At 37.2% G+C, this 23,602-nt stretch overlaps 1 protein-coding gene across 1 annotated transcript in view; it reads left to right on the top strand.

Annotated features, from left to right (window-relative positions):
- Positions 1-16,157, top strand: part of LOC139719980 (sideroflexin-5-like) — a 51,869-nt gene extending 35,712 nt beyond the window's left edge. The window contains exons 9-12 of the mRNA XM_071631360.1: positions 5,612-5,727; positions 10,205-10,293; positions 11,495-11,612; positions 14,797-16,157. Of these exons, the coding sequence (XP_071487461.1) occupies positions 5,612-5,727; positions 10,205-10,293; positions 11,495-11,612; positions 14,797-14,874 (401 nt within the window). The 3' untranslated portion in view covers positions 14,875-16,157. The remainder of the gene's footprint in view (positions 1-5,611; positions 5,728-10,204; positions 10,294-11,494; positions 11,613-14,796) is intronic.
- Positions 16,158-23,602: the final 7,445 nt, after the last annotated feature.

The following is a 23,602-nucleotide window of genomic DNA, read 5'->3' as shown; positions in this document are numbered from 1 at the left end:
AGGTCAAAGGTCAGAGGTCAAAAGGTGAAGTAAAAATGTTAAAATTTCACTTTTTTCTCCGTCGGGGAAATTGTTCAAGGTATCATCATGGAACATAGTATATATGCATGTACTGACTGGCAGTGATTATCTAGGGAATTTGGGGTTCATGGGGTCAAAGGTCAGAGGTCAAGGGCAACACTTCAAAATTTTACTGTTTCCCTCATATTTATGCAATGCCAGCAGGATTATTCTTTTTTATGCCTCCGCCAACGAAGTGGCCGGAGGCATTATGTTTTCGGGTCGTCCGTCTGTCCGTACGTACGTCCGTCCCATTTTGTTTTTGTCAATATCTCAAAAAACTGTGTGGTGGTTTTACATCAAACTTGGTATGAGGGTATATCCTGGGGGGATAATACTTTATTTGGATTTTAGGGTCAAAGGTCAAAGGTCACAGGTTATTTTGTGAAAAAAAAGTTTGAAAATTCATGTTTTTCGCCATATCTCGCAAATGGCTCAAGGTATCTTCATGGAACTTAGTATATATGCTTGTTCCAATGGGCAGTGATTATCTAGGGAAGTTGGGGGTCATGGTTCAAAGGTCAGGGGGTCAAAGGTCAAGGTCAACTCCTCAAAATATCACTACTTTCCTTATATTTATGCAATGCCTGAAGTTTGTTTTTTTTTAACTTGATGTATGCATGTATTACCCGATATATATTCTGTGGAAAGTTTCTTGCCAAAAGGTCAAAGGTCAAAAGGTCAAAGGTCAAGCAAAAGTGTTGAATTGCACTTTTTCCTCCATATCTCAAAAGTAACTCAAGGTATCATCATGAAACTTACATATTTATGCATGTTCAACCTAACAGTGATTCTCTTTGGAACTGTGAGGTCAAAGGTCAAAGGCCAGGTTTAGATAATGCTATTTTCCCATATGATACTGAAATTATACTTTTTCTCAATACCTTGAAAATTACTCAATGCATAAACTTATAAAAGGGTCAAAAGTCAAGTAAAAATCATCAGTTCCCCAAATACCTGCACTCTGACATTTTAATCATTCGTCCAATTGAACCTAGTTCTAGGAAAGTGAACATTCAGCACATTTGTGGCAAACCTGTCATTTTAATATTTTACCTATTGTGTGAAACTGTCATCACACATTGTCAAGACATTGTACTATAGACCTATTAGGAGAACCATGCATTATGGCGGAGGCATATCAGTCGCCGTAGCGATATATCTAGTTTAAACTTGGTGTATGCATGTATAACCCAATATAGATTATCTGGGAAGGTCAAAAGGTCAAAGATCTAGTGAAAGTTCTGAACTTACTTCTTCCTCCATACACACTTGTATCTTGGAAGTGGTTCAAGCTATCTTAAAACTTAGTACATATTTATGCATGTTCTGCCTGACAGTGAGTCTCTTATGAATTTTAGGGTCAAGGGCCACATGAAAATGGTTAACAATTTACTATTCAATACAGAAATTGCACTTTTTCTCCATACCTTGAAAATTACTCAATGCAAAAACTTATGAGAGGGTCAAAGTCAAGTTAGAGTCCTTAAATCCCCAAATACATGCCCTCCTATTCATGCAATTAAACCTAGGTCAAGGAAGGTAAACATTCAACACATTTGTGACAAACATGTCATTTTAATGTTTTGCAAATTTTGTGAAACTGTAATCACACATTGTTCACATGTACTTTAGACCTATTAGGAGCATCATGCATTATGTCGGAGGCATACCAGTCGCCATAGTGACATTTCTAGTTCTATATTCATCAACCATCCTTATGAACTTATTTTGCAATCAAAATTCTGTGTTGTCACCATGTGTGTTTGCAATAGTGGTTGCTGTGGTCACAGAGAGTGCAAGAGAGGGATTGTACGCCAATGATGAAGTTCTGATGTGTGAGATGATGGAGGGATAGAATGAGAAGTTTAGAAAGTGGAAGAGGGCTTTTGAGAGCAAGGAGATTTCTGTAAATTGTTTTCTTACCCTTTGAAGTGCATGGGTTGTTGGACATTCAGTATAGTCAATAATTGTTCATACACTCCAGAAGTCAATAGATGTACTGTATTCATACTCTATGTGCATGGCTCAGATCAAGGGTACACTGCACAATGTGCAAAAGTGTGCTTCTGAAAATTCTAAATTAAACTAATGCAATGTGACCAGGACATGAAGTAACATTTTCACTTTTGCAGGCATATATTATAGTAGCTCCAGACAAGGTTTCAGGTTCATTGCTCCGAATTTAGGTATTTTACAGCATTTTTATGGTTAAAAAAATGCCCATTTTTCATGATTTTTTGTGTTACATGCAGTTCTATAGATTTTGTTGACACCTTAATTTTTACTTTTACATTTTGAAATATGAACTGATTTCAAACTTTCAATAAAAATTAAGTATCAAATTACAGAATTCTCATGCTGTTGATTTTTTACATCACTTTTGAATTTCCAACGGCCTTGAGGCAATTTGTATGTCACATACATAACTTTTGGTGTCCACCAATTCTTTGAAGTTGTTAAGTGAAAAAACTTGTGGAAAACAGTACATATTCTTTATGATATTCCCATTCATATGTTAATGTATATTGTATCTTTACTTCAAATTGAATTCACTGCAACATTAAGTGTACTTTTCTATATTTTTACAGTTAATTGATATACTAATTTTTTTGGTGTCCAGGGGTATGTACATAACAATTGTATATTACTATATCAACATAATCATATTTTCTTACAAAAGGCAAATACCAGGCAGCTAATGCCTAAGTGCAAACCACTTATAACCTAAATTATGAATTTTAAACCTATTGTGTCCTTCAAAATTGGTCTTGAAAGTGGACACCGAGTTATTTACGTGACAGGTTATGTACGGAACACACCTTTCAATTCACTATGAAAATTACACATTATGAAGTAGTTTCTGCATCTAAACAAGTTTTTATATCATAAAACTTACACATGAGTAAATTGGTGAGAAGCAGACTCCAATCTTAGCAATTGACCCAATATGATGTAACGTACTGTACGAGCTGAAATTTTCGCGAATTGCTACTTGGAGAACATTTTCACGTGTTGTTAATTTCGCGGTTGCGAGGCTCTAACTGAACTTAGTTATTCGCGCGTTGTTATTTTCGCGATTCAAAGGCGATTCATGAAATTCACGAAAATAACACCACTGTGAAAATTTCAGCTCGTACAGTACATAACATGGACACCGGTGTCCTAGTTATGTACCTGTCACATGGTAAAATTTAGACTCTACAAGCATCTACAATTCGTTTAAAAGTGTTCATGTCATAAATGATAGATAACACTCATGATATGATTGGGTGTATTTGGCAGAAGTGAAGTACATTAAGAGATAGACCATAACATAGTACACCGAGTTATGTCCGCAACATTTGTTATGGACAACGTTTTTTGTTTAATATTGATAGCTGGTTCAGAAGTTTTCATAGAAAATATCACCCTCTGTGCCAGCATTGCTGTATACTGCTTCACTGAACAGGATGATATTACAGTTGAACCTCTCGTATCCGGACAAGTCGGGACCGGGGCTCATCCGGATAAGGGATTTGGCCGGATATGGGAGACTCAATGCTTTATACATGTACATATACATACACATGTACTGATGTAGCCCATTGTAGTACCACATGTAGTAATGTGTATACTGCAACCTTTTCATTGCTACACTCAGTAACAGACCCCAAAATAGAGGTTCGTGTTTGCAAGAATGAAATCATTTTCTTTTTATTTTCTGGGGATGATTTACCTGAATAATTATTAAGAAATGTATCAAGTAGATCTTGAAAATAAACAGTACGAGTCGACGCAACTACGCTTCAAAATTCGATCATCACGGCTCGGCAAAGTCGACTGTACAGTGTAGGTCGCCATTGTTAGATGGTCTCCCTCTCTCTCTTTGTGTGTGTACTGTGTGCGAACAATTTGTGAGTGTTAAATATCAATCGTTGCTCAGCCAATGACTCGAAACAATGCATGTCTATCTAGTCATATCGACTGCTGTGTATGGACCTATATGTGGCAATGCGATATGAGAGGACTCGAGCGCATAATCTGTCCATCTTCTTGCAATGATTTGGGGATGTTTGGGGATGTTAAAATGTCTGAAGGTAGCAATTTGGAAGAAAATTTGATGTAATGTATGTTAATCATGTTGGAAGTAATGTGTAATTCATGTGTGTTTGTGTAGGATTTCTCAAGGAGTTGGGAATCCCCCTTTCCTCTCGTAATTATTATTTTTTTTAAATCACGGGGAGATTGCGTCCAGATAATAGAGAGATCCGGATAAAGGGAGGCCGGATAAGAGAGGTTCAACTGTATAATTTTTGGATCAAATTAAGAAATGACAAGAAAGTTTGTATGGTAGAATGTTAACCCGTTGAGGACGGTTTGATTTTGCTACAACATGCATTTCCCATAGGCGCTTGCCCGAGTATACTCGGGACTCGTCCTCAACGGGTTAAGTGTTACGTACATAACTCTGAGTCCATATATATTTCAGGAAATACCTCCACTGTTCATTCGAAAAATCTTAATTTTTTAACTGGTTTTGTTTCTTTTTGGGGTAAGTTTCACCACACACTGAAGTATAATTTGCAAAAGTGAATTTAAAAACAACATAAAAGCATAAAGAGGACACCGAGTTATGTACGTTACACTTTCTGACCACCAAACATGGCTCGCTGATTGCCAGAAATAACGTTTCATACTCTAGCACTTACAGTGAATATTTTGCAATGTTTGGAGATTACAAAAATAGTGTAACTGAAGTCTGTATGTTAGTTTCAAATTTTTAGTTCAAATGTAACATTTTTGGTCCCTTGATCTGAGCCATGCACCTATACTACCAACCGATTTACAACAAACCAACTTGTATCCAGTCCTGAGCAGCAACAACACACAGTCATATCTTGTTAATACAGTAGTGACTAGTCATGAAGGGCCAGTATTCTGCACTGCCTTCCATGTCGCAACATAGACACCCTGAAAAGATTATCATGGCTACTTAGCCTGACTAATGTGTACATGAGATCTGTTGTGATATGTTTGATAGTAACACATGTGCTTCACAGGTCACAGCTCATACATTAAAAAAAAAAGAAGATATTGATAAAAAAAAATATAAAACTTTTGCCTTCCTCGTCATGTTTTATGTATCCCTTTACATGTTATATTTGGTCACTACCGTAAGGTTTCAATATGTAGTTATCTATTAAAAATACAATTTTAACAGAACAGAAAGGTGACCTTCGGTGATAACTTTGACATCTGATCTGATTTGAATTAAAATGTTTGAACAAGCATGCAACTCATTATTCATGTGTGATTTTATCATGGTATACTCAGTAATTAAGAATCAAACTGAATTAAATCATTCAGACACTGAAATTAACATTCAGTTTCTTGTGACAAAGTTCTGTGATAATGAATGTGATAGTAAATAATAAGGACTACAATTTATGCATACTCTTGTTGTTTAAGTGTGAAAGTGTTTACAAGTGATGTATTACATTCATGTATTGTTAACACCTCTTGCCCTGAAATTAATATCATATCTATCTGGCTTCTATTTGTGCCCTAGCTACTGCTGGAGTGTGTAATGTGACATTGATGAGGTTCAGTGAGTTGCAAACAGGCATCGAGGTCCTGAATCACGAAAATGAGGTTGTTGGAACGTCAAAAGTAGCAGCAAAAAAGGTATGGTAGTGGGCAGAGAAGGCCTTTTGATATACAATGTATAAGATATCCAAGCATATCAACTGTCTCTATGAAGTAAGGACAATCCTTTTTGTCTCACCCGAATAGCGGAAGCAAGACATAGGCATCACTTTTCTATCATCGTCATCATCATCATCGTTTTTAACACTTTGATGTATTCTCTCTAATCAACAGCTTTGAGCTATGACCACCGAATTAACACCACAGGTACATCACCTCAAGATGCCAGTCAACTTTGAAAATTGATGAATTCATATGAGGTCAAAAATCAAATGGTCAATGAACTAAGCACTGCACAAAGTATCGTGGTGTGCTCTCAAGAACTCTCCACAGCATTGAGCGATGACAACCAAATTCACACCACAGGTACATCACCTAAAGATGCCAGTCAACTTTGAATATTGGTGAATTTCCATAAGGTCAAAAATCAAATGGTCAATGAACTTTACCCGATAAGCACTGCACAAAGTATCGTGGTGTACTCTCAAGAACTCTCCACAGCATTGAGCGATGACAACCAAATTCACACCACAGGTACATCACCTAAAGATGCCAGTCAAATTTGAATATTGGGGAATTTGACAAGGTCAAAGGTCAAAATGTCAATGAATCTTTCCTGATGAGCACCATATATTGCTTGGTGTTTGCATTGTCTCTCCATTTGAAGGAAGATCTCGTAGTGTGGGGATACCATGGAGAGGGAAGGCTAGGCTGGATTGAGAATCCATGTAACAAATTGTGTACAGCTTTTATCACTATAGTATCCAAAGAATCTGGACTAGAGTACACTGTCGCCGATTAGCCTACACTTTAATGCAAATATACACTTACGGTACTAGTGCTATTTGTGGTTTTCGAGTGTACCCAGATGGGCAGCGAATAAATCCATCCACCCATAAATTCCTACGCTACCTGGTCTTTATCATCCATTTAGTGTACAGTATTGGAGCTTGATGAAAATCCCATATTTTCAATCTGTGCTCCTATGTATTCCAGTAGGATGTGCATCAAGGTTTATATTGCTGTGGAATGCTCTCCTGTCCAGAAATGACACAGTATGTCATAACATACTGTATGCAGTGTATATTGTTAGAAAGTGGGAAATCACTCAATTTGCTTGGTGAAAGGCAAAAATATGTGTGCAGTTGTCAAAACGTCCTAAGGTACATCCCTCTTCTAATCTGATGTCTTAGTAAGAAAGTCTGAGATGACTGAAACCATAAAAGATTTATCACACATACACTATACTTGGGCTTTTTTCAGTGTTTCAGATAACGTGTTTCTAACCCCATAATCAAAACAGCTTTATGTTCAATATCAACTTCCCAAAATTCCCTAAAAGTTTTTTGTAAACCTTAATTATGCACCAGAAGTGAGCTGATAAAAGCACCCATGTACAGTCAAATCTGGCAACTGAACAATCCCCCTGAGAGAAAAACCATATAAAAGACCCTGTGCATAGTGGCCACTAGTCTAATGTGGCCAGTGGCCACAGAGTTTGTTTCCCTTGAGAGATTTTAATTTGTCTGTAGTGGCCACAGTCCCACATAGAACCACAACCATGCCATTTTTTTTTTTTTTTTTTTTTTTTTACTCTTGCAAGCCATGCCTATCATTCATGGCTAACAGTTCAGTGATTACCACCACTACATTCACCCGCCATTCAGTCATATCAATGCACTCGTGACAAGCTTGTGCAACAACTCAGTCAATACCAGCATTGTTCAATGAGTGGATCATGTGCAGACATATACACATACATGTTCGCAAGTACTTACAGATGTATAGAGCTACAATACATGTACATGTAGGCAATAAACACAAGTGTGAGACAGTCTGTCTTTAGCGGCCACATGTCTGTAAAAGCCACTCTTTTCATATCCCTTAAGTGGTTGCTTTGACAGGTTTGAATGTATATTCAGTGAATATATGTGACCTGCTACAACAAAAGGATCCGAAAGTCGTGGGAGGTCGATTTTCTGAAAATGGCATGACATTATTCCCTTACTCTTTTGCATTAATTGTATCCCCCGAACAGAGTTCGGAGGATACTATGGATTTGGCCTCGTCGCGCTGCGTCCGCCCCCGCCGCCGCCGCCGCCACAGAGATTTCCTTGTGAGCGCTCTACCAGCTGCGTTTCTTTTCCGATCATCTTCAAATTTGGCACGAAGGTGTATTATGGTTAGACAAAGACGCCTATTGTTTTTGGTGATGGCGCCCTCGCTTGTTCCGTCTTTATACATGAAAAGGTAAATTCAATAGGGTCTGCTTATGAGCGCTCTACTGGCTGCAGTTCTTCCTCGATCATCTTCAAATTTGGCATGAAGGTGTATTATGATAAGACAAAGATTTCTATGGTATTTGGTGATTGCGCCCTCGCTTGTTCCGTCTTTATACATGAAAAGGTAAATTCAATAGGGTCTGCTTGTGAGCGCTCTACTGGCTGCAGTTCTTCTTCGATCATCTTCAAATTTGGCATGAAGGTGTATTATGGTAAGACGAAGACGCCTATTGTTTTTGGTGATGGCGCCCTCGCTTGTTCCGTCTTTATACATGAAAAGGTAAATCCAATAGGGTTTGCTTGTGAGTGCTCTACTGGCTGCAGTTCTTCTTCGATCATCTTCAAATTTGGCATGATCAAGGTGTATTATGGTAAGACGAAGACGCCTATTGTTTTTGGTGGTGGCACCCTCACTTGTTCCGTCTTTACACATGAAAAGGTAAATTCAATAGGGTCTGCTTGTGAGCGCTCTACTGGCTGCAATTTTTCTTCGATCATCTTCAAATTTGGCATGAAGGTGTATTATGATAAGACAAAGATTCCTATGGTATTTGGTGATGGTGCCCTCGCTTGTTCCGCTTTATACATGAAAAGGTAAATCCAATAGGGTCTGCTTGTGACGCTCTACTGGCTGCAGCTCTTCTTCGATCATCTTCAAATTTGGCATGAAAGTGTATATGGCAAGACGAAGATGCCTATTGTTTTTGGTGATGGCGCCCTCACTTGTTCCGTCTTTATACATGAAAAGGTAACTTTTAAAGGGTCTGCTTGTGTGTGTGACGTTGGCCTTGTTTCTTAACCAATTTTTTCAAATATGGTATGTAAATATATCATAGTCAAATCTATACATCTATACCTATTGATAATGCTGCCCTCACTGTTCCACCTTTTACAGGGTCAAAGGTCAAAATTTGCAAAAGTGCTTATTCATGCAGTAACTTGATTGTTACCCAACAGATTTTATTCAGACTTGCTAGGGAGGAGTATGGGTGATCATTCTACATGACGGACACAACAGTTTTTGGTGATGGCGCCCTCAGTGTTCCGACTTTGGATGCCAATGCTCACTTCTTGTGTGTGCTCTATCAGCCACATTTCTTATAAGATTTTCTTCAAATTTGGCAAAAAGGTGCATTATAGTGAAATGAAGATGCCCATATTGTTTTTGGTGGTGGCGCCCTCGCTTGTTCCGTCTTTATACATGAAAAGATAAATTTTACAGGGTCTGCTTGTGTGTGCGACGCTGTCTTGTTTCTTGACTGATTTTTTTCAAATTAGGTATGTAAATGTATCATAGTCAAATCTATACACCTACACCTATTTGGATTTTATTGTATCCTGCAGCAGTTGCCATATCATACAAAATTCTGGCCTAAAAAGTAATCCAGATGGAGTATGGGAGACGGGTTCGTGGGATACATGTGCTCGATTGCGAGTGCTTCTAGTTTCATATATACCACGACTCATAAAAAAGTACTCAGCTGTGGAGATATCCATGATTTTATGAGAGTATGTCCAGTGGTCTAGGAAATCAGCGTTTCGAGAAAACCGCCTTCAAAGTTTCCTTCCGACGCAATCGTGATCAAGGGGAGGTAAGATAGTTTTCACTTCTTGACAATAGAAGGTATGCTCCTAGTAACCTCCACGATGTTCATTCAAGCTTAGCACCAGCAGTCTATGCATGGCCAATCAGTAACCAGGATGCCACACACTGACCAATAAGATAACTCCCTCATTGCTAGGGGTGGAGTCTGTCAGCAGCGCTAAATCCAAGTCGTCGGACATGTTTCTGTTCCGTTGAAAGTCGGAAAAGCATGGCCCCCAAAAAATGCTAATTTCTTGCTTTTCCTTTGATCATTTAGCTTCAAAATTTTAGCAGATGACAGAGGAAACATAAGACTACAAAACTATGCCAAAAACTGAAATTTGACGGATTTTGATGATTTGACTTCAACTTGATTTTCTTGGCTCAGCCATCAGTGACTTTCGGATCCTTTTGTTGCGGCAGGTCAAATATGTTTGATGGGAAATTTGATTTCTGAGACATATTTTGTGATTATTTTGCTGTTTTTGGTTTGCTCATTAAATTTTTTCCTATATTTTTGTGAGGCCATGCCAGTCTCTCTGAAGCACCATGAACAAACATTGACAAGCTGTCAATGTTTTCCTTTCAGGCTCTACAGGAAACAGCCGTGTCCCGTGCTGTCCTGGCAGCACCTATTTTGCTCATACCCCCAGTCATCATGACATTCATAGAGAACAAGTAGGTACCCACGCTATTGTGCTTCTACCAAGTCTGACTTGAGATGTGCACTGCTAGATTTCTGCATGTACCTGAGATTAAGTCAACTTTTAAACACATGATATGAAAGAATTAAATGATTGAGTTAGTTTTGTAACTTTTAAATTTCTTCTTATAAAGGCATCTTTATATACACATGTAGATGTATATGTATGTTTGAAGTTGCACTGGACCCCTAGACCTGCCTTATGTTGTGTGATGTTAAATTCATGCATATTCATCACTAGTGCTCTCTATAGGCTTATATACAAATACATATTATACACTGTATGTGCTGCAGTCAACCTTGACCTTGACAAGGTAATCCCAAAGCAGCTCTTCCTGAGCTAAACTGGGATGGGGTATGCTGTGACAGTAGGCAGGGCTCGACACTAACAGTGGCCCAGTGGCCCGGGGCCACCAAAAATGAAAGTCGGGCCACCAAATTTCAAAAAAGACAAATTTGGTGGCCTGCCTCGGGCCACCAATTTTTTTTTGAAAAGTATATCAATAAATTGTAGCTTTTTGCGCCAGAAATTAGCAGTTAAATTTGTCTGAAGAATGGATGAAAATGACTGAATGAGTGCCTGAGAGTGAGTGTTGGGAGTTTGTTGAGGTTTATTTATAAGTAGATATGTCCAACTTCCAATTCTTACTATGATAAAACTTAAATATTTGACTCATTTGAAAAAAAAGGACTTTTAATGTTTGTTATTGTTTTTTTCGGGCCACCAAATTTTCTCTCTCGGGCCACCAAAAATTTGAAATTGAGGATTTTGGTGGCCCCATCGGGCCACCAAACAAAAAAGTTAGTGTGGAGCCCTGCAGTAGGTGATAGTGCATTCAACAGTGTAGCATTTTTATTGACACCAGAAACAAGAAAATGAAACTTAAAAATCACACTTTAATGTTGACATCACCCCGAAACCTACAAGAAGTTCCAACCTTCTATTAACAGGAAGGGTAGCCTCCTGGAAAGCAGATACTATTAGGCAGGCAGTAATTGAATGCAATTTTCAATTTCATATTAAAGAGAAAATCCACCCCAAAAATATAGATAAACTTTAATGTATGATTTGCATGCAATTGTGATTTGATATTAATTCTGAACATGGCTTGTAATTGTAGTAGAATTTAACTTTTATGGTATGAGGAATATTATGTGAACTACCTCTTCCACCAGGACTGTTCTCCTCAAGCGGTACCCTCGTCTGAACCTTCCTGTCCAAGCCACTGTGGCCACTGCTGCCTTTGCCTTTGCTCTGCCTCTTGCTATCAGCCTCTTCCCTCAGACTGGCCAGGTAAGTTTGTATATTATCCCCATACAGAGACTGGCATGATAGAGGGTTTCCATAGGTTTTATGTCTACAGCAATGTGGACGGCCCCCGGCAAAACCTTGGATGATCCCATAGGTGACAATGACGTGGATATTTAAATGGTACTTTCTTCTCTGCCGCAAGGATGGGCTGAGAAAGAAGTTGGTGACAGCAGACAAATAGCGAAAGGCATCATAATGAAGCTTTTAGCAAAATTCATTTATATATTCAGACTGAATGCTTGTTAGAGGACCTATGCAATGTAAATCCATGTTGAATTGTATTGATTTACAATAGCCTGATCATCACTAATGTGCCCAAAAAATATCTAAATATGTGCCATCTGTCTAATTATTTTTCTACTATTTTTCTTCGGATTACTTGGATATGCCCACAACAAACCTTCCAAACTAAGAATCTGTTGAGGACATCATCTGTCTATCAGTGCTTTGTCTTTTGTTAACCATGTTTAATAAGTAGTGCGGAAGATGATCATCATCGTGGTACAGTAACTGAAAGAATAAAGCTAATGATTTTGTCTCAAGAAGTGAGGTAATCATGGAAATGAATACGATGTTACGGCCATAAAATCTGCTGGCTTTCGTCTGGCAAAGTCGACGGAACGCTGCAGTGCATGCCAATTTTAATATAGTGCTGGTGAAGGTGCGCCCTTGTTCTGCTTCGCTGGAGTGTAAGCTGCGCTATTATCAGACGATGGTCAGCCAATCACTGATATTCCCACGGCAGGGAATGCTAGTTATTGTTCTTTATCACAAGTTAACCGGTTGAGGACGGGCTGAATTTGCTACAACACATATTTCCCATAGACACGTACCTCAACGGGTTAAGGTTGTGGCGGGAGGAAGTACCAGGAGATGCAAACGTTGTAGCTAGGAAACAATATGTTAACAAAGCCGGGGTAAACAATCATACGGTGCGACAATGCGAGTGCAACAAAGCCGCGATGGGCAGCCACCGAAAAGAAACATGGTGCATCCGCTCTTGTTTGTAACGGATATCCGTGTTCCTTTGTTATTAAACCAAGTGTCCAAGGGGAAGACAATTACTACTGAGGAGACTGCGCACAAGTCTATCATAGTACATTGTACTTTCGTTTGTCGATAGCATCTCACGCCAGCTCCGGCAGCATCTAGACAAACACAGCATATGCGTTGTCTTTAAATCCGGTACTATTATTCACAACCAGCTTGTTCACCCAAAAGACCCTGCCCTCCCCAGTAGACGTGACGGTGTAGTTTACAAGATCCTGTGCTGGGCTTGCGACAAGCTCGACAAGCTCAGAGCACCCACCGACTTGTGATGAGGTCAGGTGCAGAGCACAAGACAAACATTGGTATGCATGATATGTAAAAGAAGAGATTCAGATATGTTTGCACCCTAACAACATTAACAGGGACAGCAAAATTGACATTCCGGATGAATGGTAACCTGTCATCCGCCACCATACTCTCCCCAACTGCAGCCGATGGGGACAAGAAGGCAGCCCACTCAGCCCCTGTACAGGCTGAGTTCAGTTGTACGCTCGCATTGTATCACGTACAGAGTTCAGTTATACGCTCGCATCGTACGATTGTTTACATTGGCTTTGTTAACATATTGTTTCCTAGCTACAATGTCCGCATCTCCTGGTACCTCTTCAAGCCACAACCTTAACATGTAACGAAGAACAATAACTAAACTAGCTACCCCCGCTGGCAGGAACATCAGTGATTGATTGACCATTACGGCATCGTCCAATAATAACGCAGCTTATGCTCCAGGGAAGCGGAACAATGGCGTACCCTTCACCAGCACTATTAATAAGCATGCACTGCAGTGCTCTGTCTACTTTGCCAGATGAAGGCCAGCAGATTTCGCGGCGGAAACGTCTATTCATTTTTTCATGATTACCTCGCTTCGTGAGACAAAAAGATTAGCTTTATTCTTTCATATTTGATAACATAGAAACATGTAAGTTACATGTATGCTCAGTCTTTGGGAAGGTGCATTCTGAAATCATGTGTTATTCATATTAGAACTTTGGCAGTGATTTACAGATGCCATTGACAGAATCTTGGTTTTGAAGGTTTTTGTGGGCATATTCGGGTTAGTTAGGTTTCCATATCTTAGTTTCTTTTATAATTCCGTGTCTTATGTACATGTGTGTGTATAACAGTATATCAATCATGTGATTTATTTTATATCGCGTGGGGGGAATGCATTCCAGGGAATGATTTTCCACCTCATATTTGATTAGCAATTTCAGCTGATAAACAATATTTCAAGTGGTATCCTGTACACTTCTATGGAAGAAAACTGCTGCACAAAAGTTACAAGTTTGTATAGCAGTGGTGTAAAAATGCATAGCAAATTGCGATGCGATACCAGGAAAATTATTCCCTGCATTCAAGCACTGCTTTTTAGCATTCTCTCCCCCACCCCATTTCCAGCATTTCCATATACTTGCAATATTCTATTTTATTATGCATTGTGATGAAATTTATGTATTCAATTTTTGTAAAATATTCATGTTTCTGTTGAAAATGGAAATAAGTAATTGAATAGATGTTCAAGTAATTTGACAAAAAATAGTAGAAAAAAATACAGTAAAACATGTGGCACATGTAAAAATGTTCATTTGGTATCATTGACCTTCACCACCACCACCCCTTTCCCCGAAAAACATTCCATGGCCCATTATACATGCTGTGATATGTACTTTTCATTTTGTTGTTAATGTTTGGGGGGGGGGGGGGGGTTAACAGTTGCAGCTCGTTGGTCTAGGAGATATCTGCTACATAATTGCATATGATACTATTCAATGATTCTGAATGATATCACAGTCATGTGTTTTACTTTCCCTTTTATTTTTTTTATTATTATTATTATTTTTTTTTTTTTGGGGGGGGGGAGGGTTAGTGAGCTAAATTAATGAAATGGCTCCTTACTCCATAGTACAGCTTTCATAATCCCACTCTAGCTTTTATTATGGCTCGTGTGTCATTTGTTGATGTATCACAATAGTGAAGTCATCTCTTGTTGTGTATTATTCTCTTCAATCTTGAGTTTATATCTTGTTTAACTAAGATCTTTTCTTCTCCAAACCTTGCCTGTTAGTATAAGAAAGGCAAGACTTCCAATTGTGGACTGTTATTGTTTTATCTTCAGATTGCTACCTCAAGACTTGAACCTGAGATCCAAGCACTGTGCAGTGAGAAGATGCTTATTTACAACAAGGGGCTGTAAACTGACACAACATCACAGCTATTTGCTCTATTTTCAAGTGCCTTTCAGATATTACAATCAAAAGCTTTAGTAGAATATTCCCATAAACTGAGCTGTTCAGATGATTGACAGTACCAAAATCACTCAAGAAGTACCTGTGGATGTGTAGAAGAAAGTTGATTAAACACTATGTATCCCAGCAAATGCTGCTCTCTCTCTGTGTCTCTTTCTCCTCACTAAGGCATACTTGATAACTGGCATGAAGTGTGGAGAAAGATTTTATTTTCCTAATGTTAAGATAATTTCATGATGTTCTATTGTCTTTGCATTAAAATCATGCCACTTTGAGTACAGTCCATCTTATAGAGTATGTTAAACTTGTATGTAACACTTCCCTTTCAATTAGCTCTAAAGCCACTGTTTATGATTGGGAGCAGTGATTACAAATGTTTGAATTATCAAATTTGATGCATATGTATAGTTCAGTTGTATGACAAAACATCCTATTGTGTGATAATTTCACAGTAAAACTGCAAATTTAAGGAGATAACACTAATCTTCCCATTTAACCATGACCATAGACGGTTTCTTCTGGAAACAGTTGTAATAAAATTACTCTTCACATTTTGTATATGCAACAGTACTTAGCATTGATTATAACATTTTTTCATTGCTTGTTTCTATCCCGAACTCACATTTAAGAATTATTTTGAAGCACTAAAGCTTGGTTGTTGTTGTTGGGGTTTTTTTTTTCACCTACAGAAGGTAAACAGTGGCTTTAATTGGCAAGCTGTCTGGTTCTTGCTCTGATTATACTTATATATTTGATTTCATTCAAAGAAATGAATCATTTGTATTAGGGGTGCATTTTTGTTGTAATATTTGTGTTGTTGCCACCATGTTTGTATTTTCTTTGTTGCTGTTGCTGTTGTTTTTCATTTTCTAGAATTCTAGAATTTCCTCTTCCCAGATTAACCCTTTCTTAACTGGGGGAGAGGTCAAATTGACCACCGCCCTACATTTCACACGATGATTCCGCAACACGCAAAGATTTTTCAGCACCATTACTTTTTTCTTTGAAGTTTACTGCATATTATGAGACCAAATTTGTGACATCCGGGTACACTGTTCTGAAGTTAAGTAATGTTTTGTACATGCATGTCAGCCTAGAAACAGCTCATATTTGTGATATTGTGTGTAAATCCAATGCAAATTATGTTTTCTTGTTTAAATGATATAATGAATTAGATTATTTCAACTTTTAATCATTGAAATTAATTAATTTCAGTGTAGATAAACTTGAAAGAGTGGCAAAAGTAATAAGATACATAAGAAATTAATAAAACGATAAAAATCAAAAGATTTTTTTTGCACGAAAATTGTTTGATGTGTCTTGATGAATTCTTCAACAAAAAATGAGCAATCCTTCTGCATTTTTAATGGAGTTACAGGTGCAAATATGATTTCATGAATAAATTTGCATAATTAATTAACAAAAAATAGAAAATCAATAGCTTTCTATTGTGTAATCATATAATCTTGTACTTGACATCCATCAAGGCAAGTTGACCCCCCTGTAAAAACTTGGTCTCAAGTGGCCCACATAGAATAGGGTTAATAATCTAAATCATTATCGGTTGTGTTTTAAAACTGTTGATGGAAAAAAAAGATTGTCTTTATTTTAGTATTGTGTCAAATTCTCCTTTAAGTACTTATGGCAATGCTGCCTATGGTTGGAAAGAAGCTACAAATTGTTAGGAGATTAGATAACTTCCTTCAGGTGTTTAGAACTGGAAGAAGCATACTTGCAACCAATATGGGAATAGGATTATTATGAGGAGAGTCTGCACCAGCTATATTTTCTTCACACAGTTGCAGAACCAATAATCAAAATCAATGCTAAAAGAATGTCAGAGCTTTTATCTGTGTGATTATAAGTCACATCATGCTCAGCATGAATGATAGTGAAGCTACAAGGTGGTAATAAGATGTCACTGCTCTGGGTATGTGCTTTCAAGTGGTTCATGGTTTGGATATACCTGTATACAAATTTCATTCTCTATACACCTATATAATTCCGTAGCCTCCTCCACTAGATCTCACAGGTAGTGGGATATTTGGCCCATGGACAGCATGGTTCTGGGGGTTCATCTACATAAGATGTGCATATGAAACTTCAAAGCCAAAGAATAACTGTTGTGCAATCCAAAACTGGAGTGAAAGTTAGATTATGTTCTTTGATTTATTGTATGTCTTTTAAACAGGTAATCTTGGCCACCAAAGTGTTCTCAAATTGATGACATTTATGTGGAAGATTACACTTACAATGTACAAGTACACATGGTATCTCAGATTGCTCAAGATAGTGGTTTCCAAGAGAGCACATGTATCACTTGGCTTTGTTTGAAAAATAATGTTAACCCGTTGAAGACGATTCCCGTGTATACTTAGGCAGGAGTCTATGGGAAATGCTTGTTATACTCAAAATCAGTCCGTCCTCAATGGTGTGAGTAATTGCATAATGATGAATATCATGCAATATAGTAATCTCTCTTGTCAAGTGGGTTTTACTCTACTCCATTGCATGCAACTCTTTGCTGTATGTATGATGTAATTGCTGCAGAGCAAGGATCTATGAGTTTACATGTTCAGCCCTTCCACTCCTTAGGCAGTGAAATGATATGGGTCTCAGTTTGTTTTATTCCAACAGTGCAAAAAAGAAGAGCTGAAGGGGCAATATTTTCATTTCTTCAGGAAATATTTGCATTTGAAATTTCAAATGTGGCAGAACTGCAATACTAGAATGTTATGTAATCAGCAGTCTCCTCTAAAACATTCACTGAGTAGTCAAATCCAGAAAATGATGCCATTGTGTTGAAACTAGTTCACAGTGTTCTTTAGCAAAACTTAGCCCTTCTTTGGTATTTTAGATATTAAAAGAGTTATTCCCTTCACAAGATTGTAATGGCTAAATCTTACAACTTTACCAATCTTGAAATCACTTGTACCTTTGCTGACTGAGCTGCATGTACGTATGTATATTTTCAAATGGATAAAAAAGAAAAGCACTCAAGCATACAAAAGTTTGAAAATATGTGTTGTCACTTAATCAAGTGCCATTGGGCAATATTACCCTGCTAGTAAACTGTTTCTGAATGACGAGTTCTAACATTTCTGTTTATGAAATATACTTAATGTGGCAATTTCAGTTACATATAGTTTTTCTGTGGTTTTACAGTACACTGTATTTGATGATTATCTTCATCTTTTTTTTTTGTATTTTGTTGCTTCATTTTTGCCCAATATTAGAGACTCTTTTTTTTTTTTTTCAAGCTGATGACATTCAGTGCTGTTGATATTGATTTAAATTATGCAGGGGTTTAAATTTTTTAGATGTGTACACCCTACCTTCACAATGATGGTTGGTATCCTATGAAGTGTACACCTTTTGAAAGAGGACTAGCTAAGATTTGTTAGATGTCATGCTACTTAATTATTCTTTGTTTTAAAATGCCATTTTTATTTAGCTTTTGAAATTTCCCTTGGAAAGGGATGGAGAGCACAAATGAACATAACAAAATACTGTCTCAAAAGTGGCTATGATGAGCAGAAGTGAAAGTTTCACAAATGTCACCTTTGCATGGCTTTAAATGCCAAATGTTACTCAGATGGCTCTAGCATCTATACTGCCTTCCAAGTGTAACATTTTAGGTGAGATAGGAGCCTTGGTCTGAAACATGGCTGTAATGGACTTCAGTATGTTGTCATTGGCAAATTCATCATCTTTTAATTGCCTTTGCTATTATTTTATTTTTCACATTATTTCATTATGATCATTTCAGCTCACTTGAGCTCACTGGCGTACATGATTCAAAGGTTCAAGTGGGGCTATTGCAATTGCTTTTCATCCACATTCCCTGTGTGCTATGTGTCATTGGTTAACCATTGTGTGTCATCCATTATACCCTCTTTTTTTAATATATTTGTCTTTTCATGTATAATCCATGGTCTGATTTTAAACGAACTGTTCAGTCATCATTCTTTTGGGCAGGGGATACAAAGTTGTCAGAATAGTTCACATGAGCACCAAAAGGCCCATGTAGTGAGTCAATGTCAAAATTCTACTCTACATCCACAAGTTAAACAACCAGAGTAGATTGGATTTAGATATTCTCAGTTAAAGAATAACAATAATTCTTGACTGTTAAGAAGTTTTTTCATCTTGGTCAGATGGCCCCCATCCAAGTGCAGCCCAAATGTCCAAAATTATATAAAGGTGTATTTTTAAAGAATCTACTTTCAGAGATACAATAGTACATTCCTGCTGTGTTGTGAAGTAGATGCTCTTATATAGGTGAAGAATATTACATTACAGTTTTGTGGCAGTGGTGGCCTGGTTAAGCACCATCTAGAGTAATAATTTGGGGCCCCCAGTGAAATGATTGAAAGATAAAAAGTATCAATTGTGAAACACTCTCGTGGTTCTGTTTTACATGTACTGTGTACATTCCTATATCAGGGGTAGAAAACTAAAGGATAACCTCATTGTTGACATAACCCTGTCATATTCTTCCAAATGTATTTTGATTAGATTTGACCGAATCATCCACAGGGGTATGAAAAACTGAGGTATTAGTATCCCAAAAGTTTGTGTTGTCTCAGTGGGGTGCCTTGGGACAGAGCTACCAGAGAACACACACTGCAAAAAATTTGATTTGTGTAGATACACATGTAGAACAGAAAAATACATTGTCATTGGTTACGAGGCCCCTGGAGATTTGATTACAATTTGGTTGATAATGTACCATCAAGTGGTACCATATTGAAGTTGCAATTAGTGTGAATATATATCTTGAAACTCAGGTGAGCATCTAGTCCCATTGGGCTCTTGCCCTTGGCATGTGTCCACACACAGCATCCCACACAGATTACCAAATATTAGTGGGTACAATGGACTCCCGCTATAACTAAGTCCTTGGGACTGCCAGTTTTCTTTCCTTATATCGAAATTTTGTTCTAACCGAACAAATAAACAATACTAATAAATAGAGTGGATAATGTTGCGGCCTGAATTTTTACTTCATTGTAACCGGAATTTTTTGATAACTGTGTTCGTTAAAAGGGGAGTGCACTGTATTGCTGTACAGCACTTTGCTGCAGCTTAGTATGCATTCCAGCTTCAGGATGAGTTCCATATGTAAAGTAAAAAGTTCATTTTGAATTATTGCTCAGTAATTGTCTTTTCACGTTGTTATTGAGGAGGTGGTTTTTGCAAGATTTAGTTATTGATGTAAGAAGGACCGATTTTCTTTATTTCTTTTTCAAAAGATTTCTTTTTTTTTTTTGTTCTTGATTGCAGAAACTATTTCTCATCACTGCCGCATGCTTTTGCCAAATGTTCTCTCTGAAATGAATATCACATCTGATATATTTACTTAGTAGATTTACTTTAGAATTCAAAAAATTCACTTCATGTGGGAGAGAAGTGCAATGTGTTGATATTGATTGTCATTACAGTATTTCTTTAAAGAAATAGAAGAAAAAAAAGGATAGCTCTCAGACCCTCGGCTGGTGTTGCAAGTTTAATCATCCTTCTTGATGAAGAAAAAACAAATAGTTCAATGAATAGTATTTGTAATAGTGTTTACTAGTAGATACCATGACCATTTACAAAATGGGATTTTTATGAAAACTCTGTATACTGATCATTACATCCTATAAAGTGGTCCATGATGGCATTATGATCTAAGCATATAATAAGTGTAACCATTTCCCAGCTTCTTCTTGTATGTATTTCCTTGGGTACTTCTTGTCAATTTTATGGCCTTCCTCCATACCATTACAAATGTCACCACTGCCTTCAGTCTCACACTGTACATGTTATCTCTGCCTTTTTAATCTCCATCAGTACTCTCATATTTATGTCTTGGTTTACCTATCTCCCAATTGATTCCCTTCTCTTCTTCATGATTTAACACCAGGCCATTTCGCCATTGACAGTTTACTACATTTCTTCTCCCATTTTATTTGTTGTTCTGGATGTGTGCCAATACATGAGATAATTTTTTTTTAAAAGAATGTAAAAGATAAAACCATTTATTTTACGTTGCTGCTCTCTAACATTTGGTGATTCAAGAAGTATTTTCTTGGAAGTATGTCAGTAGACCTATACACGTAATTGTACATTGATTAAGTTTACACATACTTTTCAATTAAAATTGAAAACATAAGGAAACATAAAAACTATAAGGAAAGGTGAATACATTAAACTTGCTTGAAAGTTCACATATCATGCAACACCACTAGCTATTAAGCAATGATATTCATATTAGAATATGTAACATTAAGATGTTGCTTATGACATTATGTATATTTACCTGGGTTCTGCTCAGTGATATGCTAAAATACCCTTATGTAAGTGCATATTTTATATCAATGGCATTCAAGGTTATCATCTTATCATTTGCAAAATCTATGTACTTCCCAAGTTTATGATCAAGAATGCACATCATGACCACATTGTGTCATTCATATGAAATGTTGATGTAATAAGAATCCTTCAAGTCAGCATTATTTTTATATTATCAAAAAAAGATTATCAAAATAAAATATATATGAATTCTTAATAAATCTGAAAATCTTATTTTGTTTTTGTTTTTGTTTTGTCTTCAACATGTTCAGCGTAGAGTGAATGGAGAATAACAATGATGTAGTGTATTCATGACATGCTGCAATCATTACTGTAAATCATTATGCACACATGCTTACCAGTCGTTTTACAAGTAAGTTCAGAGTGCCCTGTCTCATGATACGTGTTTATAATAATGAGACGTTCAAAGCAGTCTAATTATTCATGTCTTTGATAAGTTGATGTTTGTGTGGTAATGTGATAGCAATTTCAATGGAAATTAGCAGATGTCATAACTTTACAGTAGGCAAGGTATAGCATAAACAATGTTTAATAAGCATATATACAAGTATGACATACATGAATGACTCTATCATACTTTTCAATATGCTTAAATAATTTCCAAGATTTCTTTCATCGTCGGCCATCACTCAGTTGTTCTTATTAACTATCTCTGGATACAACTTTAGAGAGACAGTGTAAGAGAATGTGTACTTAAGCAGTATCAGCAGTAAAGCATGGATTGCATGGTAAACGTTACGGAGACACAAAATTGTGTCTTTAATGTAGTAATTATGACCATGTATTGTCTCCCTAAGTGGACATCAAAAGACATATACTACGTAAATTATACATTTATAATCAACTCGAGTGTAATTTCCTTGACACTAGTAAATGTTTCACGGTCTAGTACATGTATACAGACATGGCATGCTAAAACATTCATTAGGTTGAGAAAAAAAGACCAAGGCGATTAAATCCTAGTGAAATTAGTAGTGAAATTAGTAGGCACCGACATTGCAATTATTCGAAACATATGAGGTCTTTGCAGTCAATCCGAAGAATAGGAAGAAACGAGTGGGGCTGTGTGACGGTGGTTATGCGGAACATAGGACATTTGAAATGTCGCCCTCTCTTGGTACGTTTCCTCCTGTCTTCGTGATCTCATGCGATAACCGTCTTTGCAGCACACAAGTTCGCTTTTCTTTGTAAGCAGCGTAGCTTGCCGATATTGCATTATAACTCATTAATGCTTTGTTTGATATCATCTGGACACAAAAATCTGGTATAATTATCCTGGAGTGTTTGTGATTTTACTGTAATAAAATTTGCTTCAATAGGGAGAAATATTATGCAACTACATGTATAAGATAGGAAGCCCTAAATACAAAATCCATATTGCTTCACTTCTTGTAGCTATTTTAGTAGCAATGACGCTTCTATATACAATGTATAATTATATCTATCTATGTATATATATACAGCTGTATAAATATAAACAGAGAGAGAGAGAGAGAGAGAGAGAGAGAGAGAGAGAGAAACAGATAGTTAGATATAAATTACGATGGATTGTACAAAATGTAGGACTATACGTTTTATCCAAATATATTCCAAGGGATAAATCACGTGAAGTCATCAAACCTTATAAACAGTCATTGTCGGTAGAGGTGCCTCTGGGCGAGATTATAATCCAATCTTCTTTCTTCACCACGTTTGTCTCTCAGGTTTTCCCTCAACTGTTACCCTTCCCCAACTTACTGACGATACTAATCTCTATCACTGGATCCTGTTCATGGTACAAGTCATTCTGCAAATTTCTGTATTTACATGCTAACTCTTCCATCCTTAAATGTGATGTTATACGTTGAGTTTCAAGCTTTAAGATCAAACTTATGTTAAGTTATAAAGCTTTGGGTGTACATGTTTTCGTTTGTTTTTGTGAGTGACTGTGTGTGAATAAAACTCGTCATGGAACTTCATAAGTACACACAATAAGATATTTGCATCATCATCACAGTCTTGACACATGACTCCAAAATACATCGTCAACAACATCTTTGCAGCTCTCGCAGTGTAAATCACGTCTTTTGCCGCACTTTCTTTCATCTGATTTGAAATTTAAAAGCAGAGTAAGAATCGACAAAGAAGCTTATAGGCTGGGTCATTTTTACACTCAGTGCGATTTTATCCATCTCCTGTATACCGAACACAGTCCTTTTGTGGTACCGAACAAAAGTGGATGTGCTACTCTTAAACACAAGCGATATTTCCCAACATTCTTTAAAGTACCCCATACACAAATCCAGCTCTAAGCTGAGCGCCCAATCTTATACATTAGAC

The sequence above is a fragment of the Diadema antillarum genome, unplaced genomic scaffold (genome assembly GCF_040938485.1).
Source record: "Diadema antillarum isolate AM-2024a unplaced genomic scaffold, OU_Dant_1.0 scf00000010, whole genome shotgun sequence".
In the NCBI taxonomy this organism is placed as follows: Eukaryota; Metazoa; Echinodermata; class Echinoidea; order Diadematoida; family Diadematidae; genus Diadema; species Diadema antillarum.
Note: the sequence above shows the minus strand (reverse complement) of the source record. Positions and strands in the feature narration are given on the sequence as shown.